Genomic DNA, 26,821 nt, shown 5'->3' with positions numbered 1-26,821 from the left:
TGCGGTAAAGGAAATTTTAATAAACAATAAACAAAAACCAAACTACAACAAAACAAGGCAGGAATAACTCGGGTACATCACCAGGGGAAAACAAAGACAACAATCGACACAGACTGCAAACAAGTGGGAACTAATAAAGGGAAACTAATCAAGGGGGAACAGGTGGGAGAACTCAAACAATAATCAGATAACAAGTGGGAGGGATCAGACAATGACAAGAGCACATGGCCCAAAATAACAAAACATCCATGTGCAACACAAGACAGGACAGGCATGTGACACTGTGTAGATGGTTCCACTGGCATATTATTATTTGCAAAGCTATTAACGGTAATTTACCCAGCTATCTTAACAGTCTGTTGACCTGGAATCATTCCATTTACAATCTCTGTTCCGTTAACATTCTGGCTCTAAATATCCCACGTATAACAACTGAATTTGGTAAGGCTGCTTTTAGTTATGCTGCTCCCTGGTGTTGGAATTTGCTCCAAAAAGTTTTGAAGCTTTCTGTTTTCATCCCACTTGAACATTTTAAACAATTACTTAAATGTTCCAAATTTGATCAATGCACATGTTTTCAATGACCCCTTTATGTCATTTTAAATTGTTTAATATGTACTGTAAATCTGTTTTGTTTGTTGAGTCCGTTTCTGTGATTCTGTGTAACTTGTGTAATTGTTGCCCCAGGGCTCCCTTGTAAAAGAGATTTGAATATCTCAATGGGACATCACCTGGTAAAATAAAGGGTAAATAAAAAAAATAAAAAACTTTTTCATTATCTACATGTATATTAAAATCACCAACAATTAGGACTTTATCTGCAGCCAGTACTAACTCTGATAGAAAATCAGCAAATTCTTTGATAAACTCTGTATGTTGTGGCCTGTATACAGTAGCCAGCACAAATCTCAAACGTGATTTATCATTTACACTAGATATTGTTACATTAAGCACCAACAAAATAATTATAATTGAAACAAGACTTCTCAGTAATTCTAAAGATATTACTATAAATTACACCATTAGTGTGGGATGGTGTAGTGTGTTGTAGTGGCTAAACTTGATTGGTTAATGATTTATCAATCCTCTAAAAGCAAGCAATAAGAAATCACACAGCTTGACCTAACTAAACCTAAGGTTACTCGAGGTGGACTTAACCTGTATGAATTGAACTCAAAGTGTTTTTGAATAAAAGTGTATAAGCTTGATTCTCTGCCCTGCTGAAAAATCCAGCATTGCTGGTCACCAGCATATTTTTCATGCCGGGATGGCATGGGATGCTGGTTTGCTGGTCACCAGCATGGGAGTGCCATATAGACCAGCATTGTGCCTGGACCAACACAGAACTTATGCTGGGTTTTTCAGCAGGGCTAATAGTAGCTGCATCTCTTTTCTAATATTGTTTGACCGTAGTACTGCTTTTGATACTGTGGACCACAACATTCTTTTGGATAGGCTTGAGAACCACGTTGGCATTTGTGAGCAGATATTAGCATGGTTTAGATTATATTTATCCAATTGCCAGTTTTCCTGTGTTGTGAAGAGATGTAAGATAGCACATAAGTTATATATGAAGTGCCACAGGGATCAGTATTAGGCCCTCTGCTTTTTTCATCATATATGCTTTCACTTTATTAGACATTATCAGGAAACATGGAATATGTTTCCTCAGCCTTCTTTTACCTTAGAAACTACGACAAATATCTGTTTCAAATGCTGAAAAGCTAATGAATGTATTTATAACCTCCAGATTAGATTTTTGCAGTGATTTATTGAGGGGTTGTCCTGCTGGCTCTATAAATAACCTCCAATTGGTTCAGAATGCAGATCCTAGAGTACTTATTAGAGATGTGAAATATGATCATAGCCCAATTTTATCTACATTATAACCACCTCTCAAGTTTTGTCTCAGTTCTGCTAATTGTAATGTGTGGCACTTCCCAGGTGAGGGGGCTAGAGGTTAATGCTGTGCTGGTGAGAGCAGGTGCCGAATAAAAGTTCAGTTGTTATTGGCATACATGGCATTCTGTGCACTGTAAAACCTGATGAGTTAGTTCAACTCAAACCGTTTGAGGAAACCGATTGCCTTAAATCATTTAAGTTTATTAACTCAAACAATTTAAGCATAAAAAAATATTTGATTTGTGTCCAAGTAACTCAATAACTTATTGTTAAGATAACTTGGGTAAATAAAGTTAATAGTACTAAGTCCATTCAATTATTATAACTCAAATCTATGAAGTACACTGTAAACCCGAATAAGTTGGCAGAACTCAAAACATTTAAGGCAATCAATTGCCTACATTTCTTTCTGTTCTGATATTCAAAGTACATTAATTCATACAATTGTCACAGGTCGGGGTGGAGCGCCAGCGGGCCGCCCACCCCTTCGCTTGCGTGCCGCCCCTGAGGAGCTGACCATGGACACGAAGGAGACAGACACAGAATTAAAAATAAATGTTCTTTATTAAATAAATAAGTTTCTTAAAAGTCTCTTCAGCATTCTCTTCTTTTGGAGAGCAGGTTCTTCACTGGACTCAGAGAGTGGAGGAAACGCATAACTCACAACATTAGCAGGCTCTTCCCTAGCATTAGCAGGCCCTTCCAGCATTAGCAGGCTCTTCCAGCATTAACAGGCTCTTCCAGCATTAGCAGGCTCTTCACTAGCCTCAGGCAGAGAGAGGGATGAATACGTATAACTCACAGCATTAGCAGGCTCTTCACTAGCATTAGCAGAGAGTGGAGAATACGTATAACTCATAGCATTAGCAGGCTCTTCACTAGCATTAGCAGGCCCTTCCAGCATTAGCAGGCTCTTCCAGCATTAGCAGGCTCTTCCAGCATTAGCAGGCTCTTCACTAGCCTCAGGCAGAGAGTGGAGAATACGTATAACTCACAGCATTAGCAGGCTCTTCACTAGCATTAGCAGGCCCTTCCAGCATTAGCAGGCTCTTCACTAGCCTCAGACAGAGAGTGGAGAATACGTATAACTCACAGCATTAGCAGGCTCTTCACTAGCATTAGCAGGCCCCTCCAGCATCAGCAGGCTCTTCCAGCATTAGCAGGCCCTTCCAGCATTAGCAGGCCCTTCCAGCATTAGCAGGCTCTTCACTAGCCTCAGGCAGAGAGTGGAGAATACGTATAACTCACAGCATTAGCAGGCTCTTCACTGGACTCAGGCAGAGAGAGGGATGGATACGTGTAACTCACAGCGTTAGCAGGTTCTTCACTGGACTCAGGCAGAGAGAGGGATGGATACCTGTAACTCACAGCGTTAGCAGGTTCCTCGCTAGCATTAGCAGGCCCTTCCAGCATTAGCAGGCTCTTCACTGGACTCAGGCAGAGAGAGGGATGGATACGGGTAACTCACAGCGTTAGCAGGTTCTTCACTGGACTCAGGCAGAGAGAGGGATGGATACCTGTAACTCACAGCGTTAGCAGGTTCCTCGCTAGCATTAGCAGGCCCTTCCAGCATTAGCAGGCTCTTCCAGCATTAGCAGGCTCTTCACTGGACTCAGGCAGAGAGAGGGATGGATACGGGTAACTCATATTTATGTTATAATAAATTACTTTATTATTAATCACAATATTTATATAAAATACAAGATTATTTTTTTACACCTATTGGTACACATTTTTTATTTAATTGTTCACATATTTGCTTTTGTGATAAATTTGTTATTAATGGCAAGTATGTGTCAGTTTCTAGTGATTTAAAAAATGTGAAAAAAATGTGAAAAAACATTAAAATGCAGCATAAAGTGTATATAAAATTAAATGTCAGTGCATGTACTGTCATTGCAGTTCTGAAATGAGCATGTGCTAAAATGATTGTTTGTGCATGTGTGCAGGCAGTGGTACGTTGGATTTTGAAGAGTTTTTGGTCATGATGGTGAGATGCATGAAAGATGACAGCAAAGGAAAGTCAGAAGAAGAACTGGCAGAACTCTTCCGTATGTTTGATAAGTATGTGTGTCCTTAAACTAAAGTAAGATAACTAACCTGTGGTGGGTTTAGTGGTTTCTGATGGTTTTTGATTGGTTCTGGACAGGAATACAGATGGGTACATTGATCTTGATGAACTGAAGCTGATGCTGGAAGGTACAGGTGAAACCATCACTGAAGATGACATTGAGGAACTGATGAGGGACGGAGACAAAAACAATGATGGAAAAATCGATTATGATGGTAAGCATGTGTTATTGTTGTCTTATACTCAAGTTCACTCAACAACAAGCTTCCAAGCTTAGTGCTTAGTTTGTTAGTTTGAGATCTACAAGCAGGCATTGGTCAGCATGGCGTAGTTGGTATGACGTCCCCATAGCATCAGGGGTAGGAGACGCTAATACACATCTTCTGTAAGAGTACAGAATCTCCTGATCAGAAACACGCAATAGAAGCCTTGATTATGTGTAGTCTTTGAAAAATAAAACTAGATTTTCTTAACTTTTTGTTAAAAATGTATTTCTATGAAACTTACCAACAGGCAGTGTCCATGCTGTGATGTTTTGGAATGATGGAAGATTGCTTTAAACATTTTGCAATGTTTCTACAGAGACAGTATTTGTTTCACAACCCTCTAAGACCCAATGTGATGTGAATCTATCCTCTTCTCTGTCCCATGCATCTCCACTATCCTTCTATTGCAGAGTTCCTGGAGTTCATGAAAGGGGTGGAATAAAGGATGAAGTCTTCCTGGTGTTTCTCCCTGGATTGTCAAACAAAAGGATAGTAAATATTCAAGCTTGATGAGAGACAATATAGACTGACAGATCCTCTATTGTTCTATCTTATTAATATGTGTATAATTTTCAGGACAATATTTTCAGAAGATTCAATTATTGTAAACACCTGTAAACATATTTTGAAGTCAGGGCCAAAGCTGTGTAGATTTAAGACTTTCTTTTAATTGGTCTAATAATTTATTCATTTACTGAAAACATTTTACCTTCACATTAATTGAGTAAATCAGTTATGATTGGTTACACACTGACCAGACCTGGAATCTGAGCCTAAATATTTGCATGAGGTTGCTTTCGAATAATAAAAAGGTACCAAAAGTTTGCCTAACGTTCTGCTCTATTCCTCAAATTATTTCTAAAATTTAATTACATTCTACTGCAGTTTGTTTTACACTTGGAAAGAAATAACTATCTAAAGGGATTCCCATAATCCACATCTTTCTTTTTTTTTTTTTTTTTAAAGACTGAGCTTACATATGAGAGTGTATTGTTTTCCAGCCTATGTCAAATTAACAAAATGCTACTTGTCTGCTGTTTTTTCCTTGAGTCATGCACTAAAACATAACAAGGATGCCCTCTTTCACAGACAAGGCTTACGCCTAGTCCCAGGAGTTTGCATGTTTGAGCTGTTTTAACTGAAAGCAACTTGCATTGAAATATCTTGCAATATGTCAGTGCCATTGTTTTGTCTCAAGATGTACAATCATTTTTCTTTTTCCTATGGCACATTTTAAAAAGCTACTTAAATGAGAGTATTAGAGAGTTATACTAGCATCACTAGTATTAATGGGATGGTCAAGTCAAGTCACTCTCATTTATATAGCGCTTTTAACAATATAGATTGTTTCAAATCAGCTTTACAGTTGTCACAGTGTCTGGTTGTGTTTCCCCGGGAATCCACTAGATGTCCTCCTTCCCCCACGGTGTCATTCACAGGAACTACCTTTCCCACAATTCCAGTCTGTGTTATTGCACCCAGGTGTTTGTAATCTGTTTACCCAGCTGTCTCTCGTTGTCATCTCGTCTGTTCTTGTATTTAAAAGCCCTGTTTGTTCCATGTTCTGTGTGTATCGTTGTTAATGTCACACCGCGTCGGTTTCTTGTGTTCCCTACTATACCTGAGCTTGTTTATTTTTTTTGTACTGCCTGACTGGATATTGAACCCTGCCTGTTTTTGACCACGACTTTGGATTACCCTTTAATAAACCTCACTCTACTGCACTTGGATCCATCTCGCTCTCTTCCTTGTGCGGAACCGTGACAACAGTGATAATAGGAAATTAAAGTAACAGAGATTGTTTTGGCTTTACAGCAGCTCTAGAATAAAGTTATTGTCCAGCTAACCCCTAACGAAAAAGTATACTTCAAGTTAATTTTATTAAGTATAAATAAGTAATGTTCAAGTATATTTGTAAGTACACTTTGTGTAGTAAGTATACTAATATCAATGTGTACTTGTAAACTTGTAAGTGTACTATTTCAATACTGCTTGGGACTAAATTGGCCCACTCTTGGTATATAAAAGTGTACGTTTAAGTGTAATATAAGTGTAACAGTAGTAGACTAAGTACACAAGGTTTCTCATTTGTAATGCATCTGTACTACAAGTGAAATATAAGTATACTAATAGTTTAGTATTTTAATACAAGTAGTAAATTTTTTCGTTTATGAACGTACACACTGAAGTGTACTCTCAGTAAACTACTAGTTTAGTAGTTTATACTGCAAGTATACTTGTAAGTTTTCTTTAAGTGAACATAACATTATACTTATAGTTTACTATTTATATATTATTTTTGCACTTGCAGTATACTACTATGTTCAAATGTAGATATTTTTTATACTTGAAAAATACCTTTAACTGTACATTTTATTAGCTTCATGCATTATTTTTTCAACACTTGAATGTGGCTAAGTTTCATAAAGGCAACATTTTAAACAAAAAAGTTGAGAAAATCACGCCTTGATCAGATTCAGAACGATGATCAAAACACAGATGGAGGAGATCGAGTCCAACACCCACAAAGCTTCACAGTCGTTTTCTCTTCATGGGTTCGACATTTCATCTGGTAACATTAAGCAGTTTTGATTACATGCTGTTTAATGTTTGATGATCACGTTATTTTACATTTGTGTGAGCAATCTTCTATCACTTGTTTCAGCTTCTTGCAATCTTATGTATTAGCTTCTATATGTATATGTCCATGCTTGAACAAGATGACACCTTGCCCCCCTCGTATAAGATAGAGCAATCTATCTTGCCTTCCATTTCATTGTTACAGAGTCTGTCTATTAAACTGGAAGGAGAGTTGAAAAAACATCCTATTATTTCACACTTGCATGCAGTATGGTTAAAAATGTCCCGTATGCGAAGCTGTGACCCTTACCTAAATACTTGCTCACGCATCTGGCTGAACCCTAAATTGCATATTAATAAAAAACCCTTTCTATGGAAGGAATGGATTAAGAAGGGTGTTGTTATATTAAGCGACCTTTATGAAAATGGTAGTCTGAAGTCATTTGAACACATACAACAGCAATATGGTGTATCTAGATCTCAGTTTTTCCGGTATTTACAATTACGACATTTACTCTGTACTACTTTTGGTTCTAGTTCACAGCTTCCTAAGTCAGCTGATGTACACTGCATGGTAATGTCGGCATATGGGAAGGGCCATGAAGCATCAGTGTACTATTCCTGGTTGACTCAAAGTCTTGGTGATGGAGCTTTACTAGCTCTTAAGAAAATATGGGAAAGAGATCTGAATCTGATATTCGATGATGAGGAATGGAATAGAGTTTTAAAGAATGTCAAAACGGCATCTAGGAATGCAAAGATACGCCTTATTCAGTTTAAGATTGTGCACCGTTTTTACTGGACTCCTTCCAGACTGTATAGACTTGGATTAAAAGATACACCACTTTGCTGGAGGTGTAATACTGGGGATGGACATTTAATTCATGCTCTGTGGTCCTGTACAAAAATTCAGGATTTTTGGAAAAAAGTTCATAATCACATTTGCACAATTTTGGATACTAATATTTCATTATGCCCTCAATTGTTTATTTTAGGGGGATGGTCAGACAATGCAATAAGAGACAAGCACATAATGCACTGGGTACTAACCAGTTTATTGATTGGCAGACAAATAATTCTTAGGAGTTGGAAGTCAGAGGAGGCCCCTTCCTTTCAAGAATGGTCAACAGAACTAGGTAGAAGGGGAAGTAATAATTATATAAGAAATTTGCTCACACTCAAAAACCTAACTTGTGTTGGAATATGTATACTATTCTTTTATTTTATTTTTTTCCTCACCATTGTATGCCGGGAGTTATCTCAATTGTACTTATTTGTGTAGTTGTGACCGTGGGGGGTTACTGAGGAGAAAAAAAAAAAAAAAGTAGATTCTGTACAGATTTATTGTGTTGCATTCTGGAAAGTTTGAGAATCAATAAAAAATGTCAATCTGAAAAAAAAAAAAGATGACACCTTGAAGCCAGGCATGATTTGAGTGTCGACAGTTGCAAGATGTAGTTTGTGAGTGAAACATGATAGTCTGGTGTGGAGTGCCCTCTGGTGGCTCTCAAGGGCACTCCAGCTGGTGACCGTTACATAGCCCCCCCTCAAAGGAGCGGCTTCCAGACGCTCTAAAAATTGTCCAGGAGGGAGGTGGAGCGGAGGCGGACCCGGGGGTGGGATGGAGGGCCAGGCCCATGGAGCGGAAGAGGACCTGGAGACTGCGGCAAGACGGGAGGCCAGGGCGGAGCAGGCAGTGCAGGCGAACAGGGTGGAGCAGGCTGAGCAGACGGCCAGGGAGGAGATGACCCCGTCAGGCGGCACCGGCTCAGACACCGGCTCAGGAACAGGAACAGACAGCGTGGCAGCGGCCATCTCTGCTGAGGACTCAGGTTCAGGCGGGTTGGCGGCCATCTCTGCTGAGGGTTCAGGCGTGGCAGCGGCCATCTTGTCCGGAGACACTGGCTCGGCGGCGGCCATCTTGTCCGGAGACACTGGCTCGGCGGCGGCCATCTTGTCCGGAGACACTGGCTCGGCGGCGGCCATCTTGTCCGGAGACACTGGCTCGGCAGACGTGACGTGAAGCGTCTCTGGCTCGGCAGACGTGACGTGAAGCTCTGGCTCCCACAGGACTGACGTGGAGCGCAGGCTCAGCTGCTGGATCTATGTTTCTGTCATGAACTGCTCCGAGACTCGAAGGTGAGATCCAAATGCAGCTTTTATTATGGGAAATCCAAAGGCGTAATCCAAAGTACAGGCAATGGGTCAAAACACAGGTAGGCAGTCCAAACAAACAAACAAACAAACAAACAAAACAGGCAGGGGTCAGAGGCAAGAGAGTACCCCCCCACCACCACACAGAGAGAGAGAAAATGCAACAAAAAAAAAACACATTCAAACCAAAATATCTGACTTCCTGTTGGTATAAATACATAAATAGAAATGGCCTTGGCTCTGAAAAGTGTATGCAGATGAGCGTAAGTTTGCAGAGGCAGAGAATAGATGAGGTTGGATTAGGCTGAACAACTGACCTCTGTGTAAAGTCCCTATTTACTGCATGTAATTATAGCACTATACTGATGTGCATCTGCATTGCGTGTGATTGTATGCATATATTGCTCTGCATGCAGTTAACACAGAACGTTCCCCTAATGTTATTTTTTGGTTATTTTTTTGGGAACCAAATACTTACGTTAGGGGAACGTTCTTTTTTGGTTTTATTTTTATGTAACAATAAAATAACGTTCCCAGAACGTTGCTGGGTGGTTACCATAAAAAATAACGTTCTGGGAACCATAAACTAACATTCTGAGAATGTTCTGGGTACCAAAAACTAACGTTATGGGAACCAAAAATTGTTAGCTGGGTGTCTTTCACACATATCTCAACACTTTCCTGCCCTGTTAGAGATGCAGATGGGTGGAACCGTTATAGAGCAGAAATGAGAGACAGATACTTGTTTGTTAATCACTGTTATCTGACACGACTGTTTCTTTGAATATCCTTGAGACTGAAGTCAATCTGGAATTAGAGCTTCCATTATCATCATCATCATCATCATCATCATCATCATCATCATCATCACCCTCTGCCTGATCTCAGGTCAGTTCTTTACTGGTCTGTCCGGGTCAAATAACTTATTATTACATTTTATGATCCAGCTTGATCATATTTAATAACCCAGCACAAATGACCTTGTGTTTGGCAGGTCTGGTACTTTGTTTCAAAGTGACTGGATGCTGAGTTTCAATGTTCAAGCGCATGAACCCGAACCAGAAAAAGTCTAATGATTAGAGAATGCCATTCTTGTTTTTTAAAGATATTTTGGTAACACTTTAGAATAATGGTCCGTCTTTAATAAGTAATTAACTATTAATTAATATAGAAAAAAGCTTAACTAATCAGTAAGTAATATCAAATTTAGGAGACAATTCCCTATTAGATAATCAATAATTACTGAATGAGATTAGCCTCATTAGAACTAATAGGTAATTATGACAAATTATAAAGAATTACTAATTAATTACTAATCACAACATTAACGTGTGTAGCAACTCATAATGTAATAACTGCACATAATGTAATAAGTATTATGTTATTATTGTAATAATATGCTCATAATGTAATCATTTTCTCAAAACGTAATAAAATCTTGAGCTCATAATGTAATAACAATTATTATATTATTTACAATTATAACAAATATTACAATTAATAACAATTATTATATTATTGTCATACATGTATTGTGATTGTCAAAACATTTTAGTACTTAAACTGAATTTTATTAGGCTTAGTGGCAACATGTTACAATGTTTACACGGTACAATTTCTGCTAAGCTATGTTTTTTTTTTATTGCTTGACACAAATTTCACGATTTCAATTAAATTAAATTCTTGTGATTTTATTTAATATTGACTCATTTGGATAAATATTAGGTACACAAGATAGGCGTTAATTATAAAGGTTAAAAATAACTCAAATTAAATACAATGCGTTTTTTATTATAATAACAACTTTATTTAATGATATAAGTAAAAAAATTAATAAATATGTAATATAATACACATATTTAGCAAAATACTCTCTATAGCTCTTTTTTTCTAGCCAACTAATGTGCTATAGCCTATATATTATGGTCATTAAATGGCTTTCCTGAGGTAAATGTTATGTGACATAATTGTTCTCCAGCTGTTTTATTGACCCCTTTCCGCGGATGAAAAACACTGATTGGTCGATATTATGTATGAGGAATATACATTTCGGTAAGTTGTACTGTATCTTTCAACAGTGTTCGTGTTTATTATTAGCTAGTAGAGATGAATAGTAGAATTCAGATAGTAGAATTTCGTAATAAAATTGACAGAATCTGAGAGCTGAGATTTTTAGAGTAATCTGCTCTGCCTAGTCTGTCGGTCTCTGTGTCCTCTTTGCTTCGCGATTTTGCTTTGCGTGAGAGCGTGTGAAAAGTGTCAGTCGCGTCAGTCTCACGCTGAATGTGTGAGAGTTGGCAGCTCTATAGCAAAAAAAAAAAAAAACTTTAAATAATGCTAACATAATGACTAAATAAATAACACTGGAACAGTTAAAGCAGCCACATCTATGCTTTAACAACACAGGCTACACACATTTCTGGGAGTCCTGAAGAAAAGCAGGAAAATGTTTTCAGACCTACATCTTCAGACAAACACTACATCAGTCCAACCTTATATTCAAAGTAAAAGAATGTTAAACATGTATGTTGAAATGCAACATTGAATAGTGTGATGTTCTTCCAGTAGATGTTCTTTATGGTAAACCATCCATAGAACAGGCAAAAATTGTACGTCTGTTGTATATAAAAGTTTTTATCACATTTCTGGCAAAATATGTTCTTGTGCAATGTAGTTACAGGGTAATTTTGACATCTGTGGGTTGTAAATTAAACGTGTGTATATATATATATGGCTGTATGTAAGCACAGTATAATAAAAATTGAATCTGAATCAATATTTTAAACAGCTGATTTCGAAAAACATTGGCAATGCTATTTATTGGCTTTTCTTACTAAACTACTTAACGTTGAGCCAAAAAAAATAGTTTCTTCTATGATTTTAATTTAGAACGTACCATGTAGTACTTAGTACTTACCTTATCACATTGTATTGCAATGACACTTAAATGTCAGGGCAAATATACTGTGTAATTAAAAAAAAAATGTTTTTTGTTTTTTTAATAAGAGTACCTTTCTCTGTAATTAGTGTTGTTTCGTATTGTTACATAGTAAGTAGTGTTTGTTACCCGTTTCAACTATTTACAGGGTAAGTGTAACTCCTGCGGGCTGTAAATTAAAGTAGTGCTTGTTACCCCCTTGTTCTGTGTAGTTACAGGGTAAGTGTAACTCCTGCGGGCTGTAAATTAAAGTGGTGCTTGTTACCCCCTTGTTCTGTGTAGTTACAGGGTAAGTGTAACTCCTGCGGGCTGTAAATTAAAGTGGAGCTTGTTACCCCCTTGTTCTGTGTAGTTACAGGGTAAGTGTAACTCCTGCGGGCTGTAAATTAAAGTGGAGCTTGTTACCCCCTTGTTCTGTGTAGTTACAGGGTAAGTGTAACTCCTGCAGGCTGTAAATTAAAGTAGTGCTTGTTACCCCCTTGTTCTGTGTAGTTACAGGGTAAGTGTAACTCTTGCGGGCTGTAAATTAAAGTGGAGCTTGTTACCCCCTTGTTCTGTGTAGTTACAGGGTAAGTGTAACTCCTGCAGGCTGTAAATTAAAGTAGTGCTTGTTACCCCCTTGTTCTGTGTAGTTACAGGGTAAGTGTAACTCCTGCGGGCTGTAAATTAAAGTGGAGCTTGTTACCCCCTTGTTCTGTGTAGTTACAGGGTAAGTGTAGCTCCTGCGGGCTGTAAATTAAAGTGGCGCTTGTTACCCCCTTGTTCTGTGTAGTTACAGGGTAAGTGTAACTCCTGCGGGCTGTAAATTAAAGTGGCGCTTGTTACCCCCTTGTTCTGTGTAGTTACAGGGTAAGTGTAACTCCTGCGGGCTGTAAATTAAAGTGGCGCTTGTTACCCCCTTGTTCTGTGTAGTTACAGGGTAAGTGTAACTCCTGCGGGCTGTAAATTAAACTGACGCTTGTTACCCCCTTGTTCTGTGTAGTTACAGGGTAAGTGTAACTCCTGCGGGCTGTAAATTAAAGTGGAGCTTGTTACCCCCTTGTTCTGTGTATTTACAGGGTAAGTGTAACTCCTGCGGGCTGTAAATTAAAGTGGCGCTTGTTACCCCCTTGTTCTGTGTAGTTACAGGGTAAGTGTAACTCCTGCGGGCTGTAAATTAAAGTGGCGCTTGTTACCCCCTTGTTCTGTGTAGTTACAGGGTAAGTGTAACTCCTGCGGGCTGTAAATTAAACTGACGCTTGTTACCCCCTTGTTCTGTGTAGTTACAGGGTAAGTGTAACTCCTGCGGGCTGTAAATTAAAGTGGCGCTTGTTACCCCCTTGTTCTGTGTAGTTACAGGGTAAGTGTAACTCCTGCGGGCTGTAAATTAAAGTGGCGCTTGTTACCCCCTTGTTCTGTGTAGTTACAGGGTAAGTGTAACTCCTGCGGGCTGTAAATTAAACTGACGCTTGTTACCCCCTTGTTCTGTGTAGTTACAGGGTAAGTGTAACTCCTGCGGGCTGTAAATTAAAGTGGCGCTTGTTACCCCCTTGTTCTGTGTAGTTACAGGGTAAGTGTAACTCCTGCGGGCTGTAAATTAAACTGGCGCTTGTTACCCCCTTGTTCTGTGTAGTTACAGGGTAAGTGTAACTCCTGCGGGCTGTAAATTAAACTGGCGCTTGTTACCCCCTTGTTCTGTGTAGTTACAGGGTAAGTGTAACTCCTGCGGGCTGTAAATTAAAGTGGCGCTTGTTACCCCCTTGTTCTGTGTAGTTACAGGGTAAGTGTAACTCCTGCGGGCTGTAAATTAAACTGGCGCTTGTTACCCCCTTGTTCTGTGTAGTTACAGGGTAAGTGTAACTCCTGCGGGCTGTAAATTAAACTGGCGCTTGTTACCCCCTTGTTCTGTGTAGTTACAGGGTAAGTGCAGTAAATATACAATAAAGGATCCCATTTAATTTCTGACATTTATTTTACAAAAAAAAATCAAAACACTTTTTCATCTTAATAAAACATTGTCTTTTCTACAGTATACTCAAACAACAAAGTAACACATTATACCCCCCCCCCCTTATTTGCTTCTCTTGCTTTTCTTCTTCTTTCTTTTCTTGCTCTTCTTTTTCTTAACTTCCACTGGGGACTCTGAAGTTGAGGAGTTGATGGAGTCCCATTGGTCTTGCTGCACTGCAAAAATATGAATATATATACATGCTCTTAGCAAGCTACACCTTCAATTTTAAGTTGTCGAACAATCCTCCACTCTAAAACATTTTGTGCCACCTGATATTACTGTAGTAACTGTAAATTTGAAGAAAACACATTTTGGTGAAGTTTGAGGCAGATCATGGGGGGGTTGTGATATTTTATAGTGATAATGACTGTAGTGCAGTAGAAAATGTTTTAAAAAAGGCATAGTTGTTCTGACAGCAACAAAAAACAAAAAAGCATGAAACACAAACATGAGGGCTGTGGCACTATAGTAACAGTATATCTCTGTGCCATTGCAGATGGGACAGCAGACTTCATCTTTTCAGTTTCCTTTTTCAAAAAATCACACTCATCTTTGAGCAAGGTGATCTCTGCTTTAAGAGTGATAATCTTATCTTAAGAAAGAAAGAAAGAAAGAAAGAAAGAAAGAAAGAAAGAAAGAAAGGTTAGACGTTTAAATTTTACTCCTGCCCTACTCCAGGGCTTATACTTGTGACCACTTTCCTATTTTTTAAAACCAATTTTTTAGTATTTCACCGGCCGAATGACCTGTGTCTTTGCACTTGTTCACACACACAGTTTGTGAATGATTGCAGTTATACTAATTATGATGAAAAAAATCATTGTATAGCCTGTTCATACATTAAATCTCTTTCAGTTTTTAATTCTGTATCAAAAGTGTCATATTACCACCACTGTGAAACCATAGTAATAAATTACAATCATCATTTTTTTTAACACATAATGCACAGCCTAAAAAAGAAACAGAGCTACAATGTCTTGTAGAAACACAAAAATATCAAAAATCTGCATATGTCTCTCATCAATGGTGGCAATAATTTATTTGTATTTATTTATTCATGCAGGAGTGCATGCTGGGAGTTTTACACAATCCTGGAACCCAGCATGCATTGCGACATGAAAGTTTTTATTGTCACCATTGTTGAGATTCATGTGCTGATTGTTGATGTCTGTGTGTGTCTAAGAGAAGCAGGAGCTCAAAACGTAATAAAGCATTATATTATTTCAATATTCTTCAGAATAACTAATTACAGAAACTTTGCTCTATTTCATTATAGATTAACAGATATATGATTAATATGAAAAACCCATAAATCCAAAGCTTTTACACTGGTTAAGATCAGAGAATCAGACATGTCCAGTATGACTATGTAATCATCACAACAGTCATAAACACCTTATCACCTTTCTCTTGACTTTTTCTTGCTATAACAAATGTGTTTTATAAACTCATAGTTAAAGCAGTCAGAGAAAAACTGGTATAATAAAGTCAATGGTTCAAGAGCCCAACTAAAACAAACACTGATCTCCATCATGGTGATAATAACTTTATTATTTTCAATAAAACATCAACAATTAAATATCTGTTAATTCTCAACAATAACTTTTGTACAAAAAAAAAAAAATGTTAAACTGGTTTGTAAACTGGTGTCACACTCAGTGTTGCTGGAAGTCAGTTGTAGTTCTTGTGTTTCTCTTTTTTCTGTTCTTGTTTCTCTGTCCTCCAGTGATTCTGCTTATCAGGTGTTCATCTGTGTCTCAATTCACTCACTTCTTTTCATTCACTCTGTCAAGTGGACTATATTAGTGAACTAATGTAGGGAATAGTGAATGAGGGTATAGGGTGTAATTGGGAAAACAGCCTCTGAGTGTCGATTTTGAGCACTGTTCATTTACAGTATATTCCTGTAGGCTATTTTTGTTTTCTACGGTATATTACTGTTTTAATGGAAAATGGTATGATATTGTCTGAATTAGGCCTTTTTTTACAGCAAGGGTTAACAGTGTAACCTTTCTTTCTTTCTTTCTTTCTTTCTTTCTTTCTTTCTTTCAAAGATATAATGTGTTACTTTGATGTTTGAGTATACTGTAGAAAAGACAATGTTTTATTAAGATGAAAAAGTGTTTTGAATTTTTTTTGTAAAATAAAAGTCAGAAATTAAATGGGATCCTTTATTGTATATTTACTGCACTTACCCTGTAACTACACAAAACAAGGGGGTAACAAGCACCACTTTAATTTACAGCCCGCAGGAGTTACACTTACCCTGTAAATACACAGAACAAGGGGGTAACAAGCACTACTTTAATTTACAGCCCGCAGGAGTTACACTTACCCTGTAAATACACAGAACAAGGGGGTAACAAGCACTACTTTAATTTACAGCCCGCAGGAGTTACACTTACCCTGTAAATACACAGAACAAGGGGGTAACAAGCACTACTTTAATTTACAGCCCGCAGGAGTTACACTTACCCTGTAACTACACAGAACAAGGGGGTAACAAGCTCCACTTTAATTTACAGCCCGCAGGAGTTACACTTACCCTGTAACTACACAGAACAAGGGGGTAACAAGCTCCAGTTTAATTTACAGCCCGCAGGAGCTACACTTACCCTGTAACTACACAGAACAAGGGGGTAACAAGCACTACTTTAATTTACAGCCCGCAGGAGTTACACTTACCCTGTAAATACACAGAACAAGGGGGTAACAAGCACTACTTTAATTTACAGCCCGCAGGAGTTACACTTACCCTGTAACTACACAGAACAAGGGGGTAACAAGCTCCACTTTAATTTACAGCCCGCAGGAGTTACACTTACCCTGTAACTACACAGAACAAGGGGGTAACAAGCTCCAGTTTAATTTACAGCCCGCAGGAGCTACACTTACCCTGTAACTACACAGAACAAGGGGGTAACAAGCACTACTTTAATTTACAGCCCGCAGGAGTTACACTTACCCTGTAACTACACAGAACAAGGGGGCAACAAGCGCCACTTTAATTTACAGCCCGCAGGAGTTACACTTACCCTGTAACTACACAGAACAAGGGGGTAACAAGCGCCACTTTAATTTACAGCCCGCAGGAGTTACACTTACCCTGTAAATACACAGAACAAGGGGGTAACAAGCACTACTTTAATTTACAGCCCGCAGGAGTTACACTTACCCTGTAAATACACAGAACAAGGGGGTAACAAGCACTACTTTAATTTACAGCCCGCAGGAGTTACACTTACCCTGTAACTACACAGAACAAGGGGGTAACAAGCACTACTTTAATTTACAGCCCGCAGGAGTTACACTTACCCTGTAACTACACAGAACAAGGGGGTAACAAGCGCCACTTTAATTTACAGCCCGCAGGAGTTGAAATGGGGGTAACAAACACTACTTACTATGTAACAATACGAAACAACACTATTTGCACAGTAGTTACAGAGAAAGGTACTATTATTAAGAAAACAAAACAAAAAACCTTTTAATTACACAGTATATTTGCCCTGACATTTAAGTGTCATTGCAATACAATGTGATAAGGTAAGTACTAAGTACTACATGGTACGTTCTAAATTAAAATCATAGCAGAAACAATTTTTTTTGGCTTAATGTTAAGTAGTTTAACCATATATATATATAAGTTTAATTTACAACCCACAGATGTCAAAATTACCCTGTAACTACATTGCACAAGAACATATTTTGCCAGAAATGTGATAAAAACTTTTATATACAACAGACGTACAATTTTTGCCTGGAATATACTGTATTAACAGAATAGGTACCTGTTAGTTTTAAAATAATTACATTATAAATAATTTGCTTGTATATCTGGTTGTACCCCTTTATTACCCAAAACCTAACATATTGTTCCCTTATACACGGAAGTACACTATAATTACAGAAACGTACACCGTAATTTCGGTTTACTTACGCAGTAGTTTGCGGGTCGTAATATAAAGTGTTACCACAAGTTCTTATAACAACCATTTAAATGACTATATCTCAAAAAATAAAAATAAAGTACATAATTAGAGAGTGATTTTTTAATTTTATTTTTATGCATAAAACTTAAAATGTGTTTTTGGGGTCAAAGTAACTCAGAGTGATGGAGCATGTCATAATCACAAAATTAGTACGATTTCTATAAAAATAAAAGTTCACAATGTAGCCTAATAAGCCTAATTTTCCTTTTATGTAATATCTTATTTTACATAAACTTCTTATTTTACATAAACTATTATTATGTTCTGAGCTTAAATGTATTATATTGAAAGATAATTATTATATTGTAAACTCTGTTTTAAATTGGCCCTCATTTATCAAAATTTCCAGCGTACACCTGGCGTACACCCAAAACCACGGTGACTTTGAGATTTATCAATATGGACGTTGGCGTACGGCACGCTCAAATCCTACGCCAGCTCAGGAGGTGGTGTACATGTACGCACGTTTTGAGTTAGTGTGGAAATGCGTAGAAAAACAATTCCTAACACCACAAAACGCACTTACAAACTAAAAGATATGATAGGTTATGACCCACTGTAAAAAAACAACAACATAGGGATGTTAACCGATGACCGTTTGACCGATGGTTGACCGTATCAACGTTAACCGATTAAAGTTGTCGGTAGTCGGTTAAAAAAAAAAATCTAAATTAGACAGTGGACTAAACACTACTAGGCTACAGTTAGCCATCTCATTCCAAGATCTTTTTGTGTGAAGTGAACAAATCCCTCACACTCAATTTTTCATAACTCGCCTGTTTGTAGGCCTACTTAATAAACCAATAAAAACATTTGGTTTTCTAGACTGTGTCGGCTGCAAAGATGAAGTCTGACTCGCGATCTTCGCAGTAGTGAACGCGCCGGAGACAAATACACATTTCATACAGATTAGGCCTACATCATTTTATTTTGTTTTGAATGGTTCTGTTTAAAAGTAGATATTTCTGTAGATAATAGATATATTTCTATTTTTTTTTTAGGTGTGTGAGGCGATCAGTCTACCTTATACGTTGAGTTTCGGTTCATGGATGATAGCTTAACGTTATCCAGTTCAGGCGCTGGCGCCTCCGTGATTATCTCTGCTATTTACTTTTTATTTATTAAATCAAGAAAATTGGATAATGAAACACTGATTAAAATTAAGATACAATTAATACAAAACGAAATTCACTTTAAAGAAAGGCTTTGTGCTTTCTGTTTGAGGTCTCTGTGAAAGTTTTAAAGCATGCCGCTTTCAGAGCGCTCACGTCCGTAATGGATAACTATCACGTAACAATGTTTTTTCCTCATAAATGCGAACACGAAAAATAAAAGACAAAAGACTTTTTTTAAAAGACAACCATCCACAACTTTATAACACTCCAGGCAAAGTATACCTCTTTTTTTTTGTTCAGTAATAAAAAGGCTTTCAATGACAAAAAATAATAATTCAGACTGACAAAATAATAAAAATGACATTCTTCTTCTTTCAAATAATAATAATAATAATAATACAAATAATAATAATAACGACATTCTTCTTCTAAATAACAATAAGCGTCATTAATAATAAAAATCATAAATAATAAGAATAATATTACAAATTGTCATGCAATTATTAATGTGAATGAATGGTACTCCAAATCACATCATCATCATTATTGTTCACCCCAATACATGTGACGTGATACTAAATTAAATACTAATTGTTTCAAAACACTTGCTGTAAAATAATGCATTGTGATAGGTCATTTGCTCATCCAACGTCGGAGAAGTTTCTCTTCTTTGCCGTCTTCCGTGTGTCCATGGCGTAAAATGAGGGCGTGGGGGAAGCGGAGACTTGAATATATAAGGGCGTGTTATTCTAATGACGATCGTTTTCCACCGCGGCATTTATCAAGCGCAGGTATTGCGTACACCTGGATTTCAAAGGTACGCACAGCTTCATAAATCAGGCGATGAGAGGAGTGTAAGCATAATCTTACGCCAATATATACGCCCGTTTCTACGCAAGAATGATAAATGAGGGCCATTGTGTGCTGGTATTACTGTATAAACTGTGATTACATTATAACTTGCCACAGTGTGTTCGTAATGTAATACATTTCTCATACAATAACCTATTACATTATGTGAAAAACTGTTATTACATTGAAAATGTATTATTACATTATGAGCTCAAGATTATGTTTTGATTTTATTACATTATAATAATACTTATTACATTATGTGCAGTTTTTACATTATGAGTTGCTACAACGTGTGTCTGAGACGTTAGCAATTGTCTTTTTTTACTCTCAACGTGGTCATAAACTGCATCACTAATTACTCAAGTGTTACTTAGTCACTATATGCAGGAATTACTAGTGATCTGGACCAGTATTTTAATGTGAAATACATCTTTTTCACTTAAAAAGTATGGTCGAGATCACTAGTAGTTCCTGCATAATAGTGAAAAGACTGAGAAACGGGTAGTTATTGTAAAAAAGAAATGAAAAACTGTAATACAGAAACAGGGCCACAAGCAGAAACCTGTTGTAAATACAAAAAAAGCTGGTAAATACGAAATGTATATGCTCATTTAATTGAAAATAAATACATAAATAAACACAATGTATCCAAATGTTCCACAATACTTTGACCCTGTTAATTAATATAATATAACTGTGATAAAAATGCAGATACAGCTGAAGACCTCCGATGCAAAAGCCTCTAAAAGCCTCTGTCAAAAATGAGATGATAATATTCTCCACACAGAGTACACGTTCATCAAATACTTTCACTTCAAACTCACTAGATCCCAGCCTCAGCCCATTCAGAACTGCCGGTACTTGGCTAGAAACCCATACGTAGGAGCCTGATAAAAATGTTCATATTAAACAAAAACTTTAGACGGACTTAGAGGCTTTTGCATCTGAAGTCTTCAGTTGTTTTTACAATCGCTACACATTTCTCAATATTAGGTCACTTTTTCAAAACTCTTCACATTTTCATTTAATTGTATTTAATTTGACTATAAACTTTTCTTGGAGCTCAATAGCAGCTGGACTGAACTGACAGGAGCCAAACATTCAGATGTGGATGAAAATAAATAAATATATTCATTTATTCAAAGTATGTTTAAACAATTTACAGAAAATGGAAAATTATTGTAACTTGTTTAATTTAAGCCTAAATGAGCCTAAATCTGCATTTATTCAGTATTTGTCTTAATTGGGGCGGAAGGTCATGTGACCTGTTATTGACATCTCCTGCCAGCCAGCTGAAGATTGAACCCACACACACAGTCTACAGAGTCTGTGTGTGTGTGTGTGTGTTTGTCCTCGGGGTTCGCCTCACACAACAGGATTACTGATCGTAAATATTCATGATGTTTCAATATTGTTATGATTTATCTGTAGCATTCTTTCAAAGGCATATGCCATTTTTAATTTCCTTAACTTACCTGAAGTGAAAGGGCCCAACTTCACTCTTTATAAATATCTTTGTTAATTATTATTATTATTTTTTTTTATTATTATTATTATTATTATTATTTTTGGTAAAAGGAAACAATATAAAACCAACTCAAAGTGGTTTGCTATAGTCAGTTGCTATAGTAAACTGGTTTAGCTGGACTCTCAACCCAAACCCCTCTAAAACCATTAAAAATGTTTGGCCAGACTGTGAGACCAGTTTAGGGTGTTCTTCTTAAAAGGTTTTTTTCTTTTCTTTTCTTTCAGGAACTCAGAGTGCAGCAGTAAACTTAGACCATGGAGGACAACGACAGATATTCTGAAATCAGACTGTCCATCTTCCTCATAAAATGTCAGTGCATGTACTGTCATTACATGAAATGAGCACGTGCTAAAATGATTGTTTGTGCATGTGTGCAGGCAGTGGTACGGTGGATTTTGAAGAGTTTTTGGTCATGATGGTGAGATGCATGAAAGATGACAGCAAAGGAAAGTCAGAAGAAGAACTGGCAGAACTCTTCCGTATGTTTGATAAGTATGTGTGTCCTTAAACTAAAGTAAGATAACTAACCTGTGGTGGGTTTAGTGGTTTCTGATGGTTTTTGATTGGTTCTGGACAGGAATACAGATGGGTACATTGATCTTGATGAACTGAAGCTGATGCTGGAAGGTACAGGTGAAACCATCACTGAAGATGACATTGAGGAACTGATGAGGGACGGAGACAAAAACAATGATGGAAAAATCGATTATGATGGTAAGCATGTGTTATTGTTGTCTTATACTCAAGTTCACTCAACAACAAGCTTCCAAGCTTAGTGCTTAGTTTGTTAGTTTGAGATCTACAAGCAGGCATTGGTCAGCATGGCGTAGTTGGTATGACGTCCCCATAGCATCAGGGGTAGGAGACGCTAATACACATCTTCTGTAAGAGTACAGAATCTCCTGATCAGAAACACGCAATAGAAGCCTTGATTATGCACATGGTGTAGTCTTTGAAAAATAAAACTAGATTTTCTTAACTTTTTGTTAAAAATGTATTTCTATGAAACTTACCAACAGGCAGTGTCCATGCTGTGATGTTTTGGAATGATGGGAGATTGCTTTAAACGTTTTGCAATGTTTCTACAGAGACAGTATTTGTTTCACAACCCTTTAAGACCCAATGTGATGCAAATCTATCCTCGTCTCTGTCCCATGCATCTCCACTATCCTTCTATTGCAGAGTTCCTGGAGTTCATGAAAGGGGTGGAATAAAGGATGAAGTCTTCCTGGTGTTTCTCCCTGGATTGTCAAACAAAAGGATAGTAAATATTCAAGCTTGATGAGAGACAATATAGACTGACAGATCCTCTAATGTTCTATCTTATTAATATGTGTATAATTTTCAGGACAATATTTTCAGAAGATTCAATTATTGTAAACACCTGTAAACATATTTTGAAGTCAGGGCCAAAGCTGTGTAGATTTAAGACTTTCTTTTAATTGGTCTAATAATTTATTCATTTACTGAAAACATTTTACCTTCACATTAATTGAGTAAATCAGTTATGATTGGTTACACACTGACCAGACTTGGAATCTGAGCCTAAATATTTGCATGAGGTTGCTTTCGAATAATAAAAAGGTACCAAAAATCTAATGTTCTTCTCGTTTCCTCAAATTATTTCTAAAATTTAATTACATTCTACTGCAGTTTGTTTTACACTTGGAAAGAAATAACTATCTAAAGGGATTCCCATAATCCACATCTTTCTTTTTTTTTTTTTTTTTTAAAGACTGAGCTTACATATGAGAGTGTATTGTTTTCCAGCCTATGTCAAATTAACAAAATGCTACTTGTCTGCTGTTTTTTCCTTGAGTCATGCACTAAAACATAACAAGGATGCCCTCTTTCACAGACAAGGCTTACGCCTAGTCCCAGGAGTTTGCATGTTTGAGCTGTTTTAACTGAAAGCAACTTGCATTGAAATATCTTGCAATATGTCAGTGCCATTGTTTTGTCTCAAGATGTACAATAATTTTTCTTTTTCCTATGGCACATTTTAAAAAGCTACTTAAATGAGAGTATTAGAGAGTTATACTAGCATCACTAGTATTTATGGGATGGTCAAGTCAAGTCACTCTCATTTATATAGCGCTTTTAACAATATAGATTGTTTCAAATCAGCTTTACAGTTGTCACAGTGTCTGGTTGTGTTTCCCCGGGAATCCACTAGATGTCCTCCTTCCCCCACGGTGTCATTCACAGGAACTACCTTTCCCACAATTCCAGTCTGTGTTATTGCACCCAGGTGTTTGTAATCTGTTTACCCAGCTGTCTCTCGTTGTCATCTCGTCTGTTCTTGTATTTAAAAGCCCTGTTTGTTCCATGTTCTGTGTGTATCGTTGTTAATGTCACACTGCGTCGGTTTCTTGTGTCCCCTACTATACCTGAGCCTGTTTATTTTTTTTGTACTGCCTGACTGGATATTGAACCCTGCCTGTTTTTGACCACGACTTTGGATTACCCTTTAATAAACCTCACTCTACTGCACTTGGATCCATCTCGCTCTCTTCCTTGTGCGGAACCGTGACAACAGTGATAATAGGAAATTAAAGTAACAGAGATTGTTTTGGCTTTACAGCAGCTCTAGAATAAAGTTATTGTCCAGCTAACCCCTAACGAAAAAGTATACTTCAAGTTAATTTTATTAAGTATAAATAAGTAATGTTCAAGTATATTTTTAAGTACACTTTGTGTAGTAAGTATACTAATATCAATGTGTACTTGTAAACTTGTAAGTGTACTATTTCAATACTGCTTGGGACTAAATTGGCCCACTCTTGGTATATAAAAGTGTACGTTTAAGTGTAATATAAGTGTAACAGTAGTAGACTAAGTACACAAGGTTTCTCATTTGTAATGCATCTGTACTACAAGTGAAATATAAGTATACTAATAGTTTACTATTTTAATACAAGTAGTAAATTTTTTCGTTTATGAACGTACACACTGAAGTGTACTCTCAGTAAACTACTAGTTTAGTAGTTTATACTGCAAGTATACTTGTAAGTTTTCTTTAAGTGAACATAACATTATACTTATAGTTTACTATTTATATATTATTTTTGCACTTGCAGTATACTACTATGTTCAAATGTAGATATTATTTTTTATACTTGAAAAATACCTTTAACTGTACATTTTATTAGCTTCATGCATTATTTTTTCAACACTTGAATGTGGCTAAGTTTCATAAAGGCAACATTTTAAACAAAAAAGTTGAGAAAAATCACGCCTTGATCAGATTCAGAACGATGATCAAAACACAGATGGAGGAGATCGAGTCCAACACCCACAAAGCTTCACAGTCGTTTTCTCTTCATGGGTTCGACATTTCATCTGGTAACATTAAGCAGTTTTGATTTACATGCTGTTTAATGTTTGATGATCACGTTATTTTACATTTGTGTGAGCAATCTTCTATCACTTGTTTCAGCTTCTTGCAATCTTATGTATTAGCTTCTATATGTATATGTCCATGCTTGAACAAGATGACACCTTGCCCCCCTCGTATAAGATAGAGCAATCTATCTTGCCTTCCATTTCATTGTTACAGAGTCTGTCTATTAAACTGGAAGGAGAGTTGAAAAACATCCTATTATTTCACACTTGCATGCAGTATGGTTAAAAATGTCCCGTATGCGAAGCTGTGACCCTTACCTAAATACTTGCTCACGCATCTGGCTGAACCCTAAATTGCATATTAATAAAAACCCTTTCTATGGAAGGAATGGATTAAGAAGGGTGTTGTTATATTAAGCGACCTTTATGAAAATGGTAGTCTGAAGTCATTTGAACACATACAACAGCAATATGGTGTATCTAGATCTCAGTTTTTCCGGTATTTACAATTACGACATTTACTCTGTACTACTTTTGGTTCTAGTTCACAGCTTCCTAAGTCAGCTGATGTACACTGCATGGTAATGTCGGCATATGGGAAGGGCCATGAAGCATCAGTGTACTATTCCTGGTTGACTCAAAGTCTTGGTGATGGAGCTTTACTAGCTCTTAAGAAAATATGGGAAAGAGATCTGAATCTGATATTCGATGATGAGGAATGGAATAGAGTTTTAAAGAATGTCAAAACGGCATCTAGGAATGCAAAGATACGCCTTATTCAGTTTAAGATTGTGCACCGTTTTTACTGGACTCCTTCCAGACTGTATAGACTTGGATTAAAAGATACACCACTTTGCTGGAGGTGTAATACTGGGGATGGACATTTAATTCATGCTCTGTGGTCCTGTACAAAAATTCAGGATTTTTGGAAAAAAGTTCATAATCACATTTGCACAATTTTGGATACTAATATTTCATTATGCCCTCAATTGTTTATTTTAGGGGGATGGTCAGACAATGCAATAAGAGACAAGCACATAATGCACTGGGTACTAACCAGTTTATTGATTGGCAGACAAATAATTCTTAGGAGTTGGAAGTCAGAGGAGGCCCCTTCCTTTCAAGAATGGTCAACAGAACTAGGTAGAAGGGGAAGTAATAATTATATAAGAAATTTGCTCACACTCAAAAACCTAACTTGTGTTGGAATATGTATACTATTCTTTTATTTTATTTTTTTCCTCACCATTGTATGCCGGGAGTTATCTCAATTGTACTTATTTGTGTAGTTGTGACCGTGGGGGGAAAAAAAAAAGTAGATTCTGTACAGATTTATTGTGTTGCATTCTGGAAAGTTTGAGAATCAATAAAAAATGTCAATCTGAAAAAAAAAAAAGATGACACCTTGAAGCCAGGCATGATTTGAGTGTCGACAGTTGCAAGATGTAGTTTGTGAGTGAAACATGATAGTCTGGTGTGGAGTGCCCTCTGGTGGCTCTCAAGGGCACTCCAGCTGGTGACCGTTACATAGCCCCCCCTCAAAGGAGCGGCTTCCAGACGCTCTAAAAATTGTCCAGGAGGGAGGTGGAGCGGAGGCGGACCCGGGGGTGGGATGGAGGGCCAGGCCCATGGAGCGGAAGAGGACCTGGAGACTGCGGCAAGACGGGAGGCCAGGGCGGAGCAGGCAGTGCAGGCGAACAGGGTGGAGCAGGCTGAGCAGACGGCCAGGGAGGAGATGACCCCGTCAGGCGGCACCGGCTCAGACACCGGCTCAGGAACAGGAACAGACAGCGTGGCAGCGGCCATCTCTGCTGAGGACTCAGGTTCAGGCGGGTTGGCGGCCATCTCTGCTGAGGGTTCAGGCGTGGCAGCGGCCATCTTGTCCGGAGACACTGGCTCGGCGGCGGCCATCTTGTCCGGAGACACTGGCTCGGCGGCGGCCATCTTGTCCGGAGACACTGGCTCGGCAGACGTGACGTGAAGCGTCTCTGGCTCGGCAGACGTGACGTGAAGCTCTGGCTCCCACAGGACTGACGTGGAGCGCAGGCTCAGCTGCTGGATCTATGTTTCTGTCATGAACTGCTC

At 37.7% G+C, this 26,821-nt stretch overlaps 2 protein-coding genes across 2 annotated transcripts; both read left to right on the top strand.

Annotated features, from left to right (window-relative positions):
* The first annotated feature begins 3,826 nt into the window (after positions 1–3,826).
* LOC311302210 (troponin C, slow skeletal and cardiac muscles-like) lies at positions 3,827–5,056 on the top strand. Its single transcript, XM_084427903.1, has 3 exons — positions 3,827–3,966; positions 4,052–4,188; positions 4,650–5,056. The coding sequence occupies exons 1-3, from the start codon at positions 3,842–3,844 to the stop codon at positions 4,679–4,681; spliced, it is 294 nt and encodes a 97-aa protein (XP_084284029.1). The 5' UTR covers positions 3,827–3,841; the 3' UTR covers positions 4,682–5,056.
* A 4,635-nt stretch (positions 5,057–9,691) lies between these two features.
* On the top strand, positions 9,692–22,994 carry LOC311303068 (troponin C, slow skeletal and cardiac muscles-like). The gene is made up of 5 exons (XM_084429338.1): positions 9,692–9,861; positions 21,616–21,700; positions 21,769–21,883; positions 21,969–22,105; positions 22,574–22,994. The coding sequence occupies exons 2-5, from the start codon at positions 21,646–21,648 to the stop codon at positions 22,603–22,605; spliced, it is 339 nt and encodes a 112-aa protein (XP_084285464.1). The 5' UTR covers positions 9,692–9,861; positions 21,616–21,645; the 3' UTR covers positions 22,606–22,994.
* The last annotated feature ends 3,827 nt before the right edge of the window (positions 22,995–26,821 follow it).

The sequence above is a fragment of the Rutilus rutilus genome (assembly GCF_951802725.1).
Source record: "Rutilus rutilus genome assembly, chromosome: 13".
NCBI lineage: Eukaryota > Metazoa > Chordata > Actinopteri > Cypriniformes > Leuciscidae > Rutilus > Rutilus rutilus.
Note: the sequence above shows the minus strand (reverse complement) of the source record. Positions and strands in the feature narration are given on the sequence as shown.

Excerpts from the sequence above, each read along its gene's own strand:
- LOC311302210 (XM_084427903.1), top strand. The coding sequence starts at position 3,842 with ATGTGTGCAGGCAGTGGTACGTTGGATTTTGAAGAGTTTTTGGTCATG. Across the intron at positions 3,967-4,051 it reads CTCTTCCGTATGTTTGATAA|GAATACAGATGGGTACATTG; the intron begins GTATGTGTGTCC and ends GGTTCTGGACAG. Across the intron at positions 4,189-4,649 it reads TGGAAAAATCGATTATGATG|AGTTCCTGGAGTTCATGAAA; the intron begins GTAAGCATGTGT and ends CTTCTATTGCAG.
- LOC311303068 (XM_084429338.1), top strand. The coding sequence starts at position 21,646 with ATGGAGGACAACGACAGATATTCTGAAATCAGACTGTCCATCTTCCTC. Across the intron at positions 21,701-21,768 it reads GTCCATCTTCCTCATAAAAT|GCAGTGGTACGGTGGATTTT; the intron begins GTCAGTGCATGT and ends GCATGTGTGCAG. Across the intron at positions 21,884-21,968 it reads CTCTTCCGTATGTTTGATAA|GAATACAGATGGGTACATTG; the intron begins GTATGTGTGTCC and ends GGTTCTGGACAG.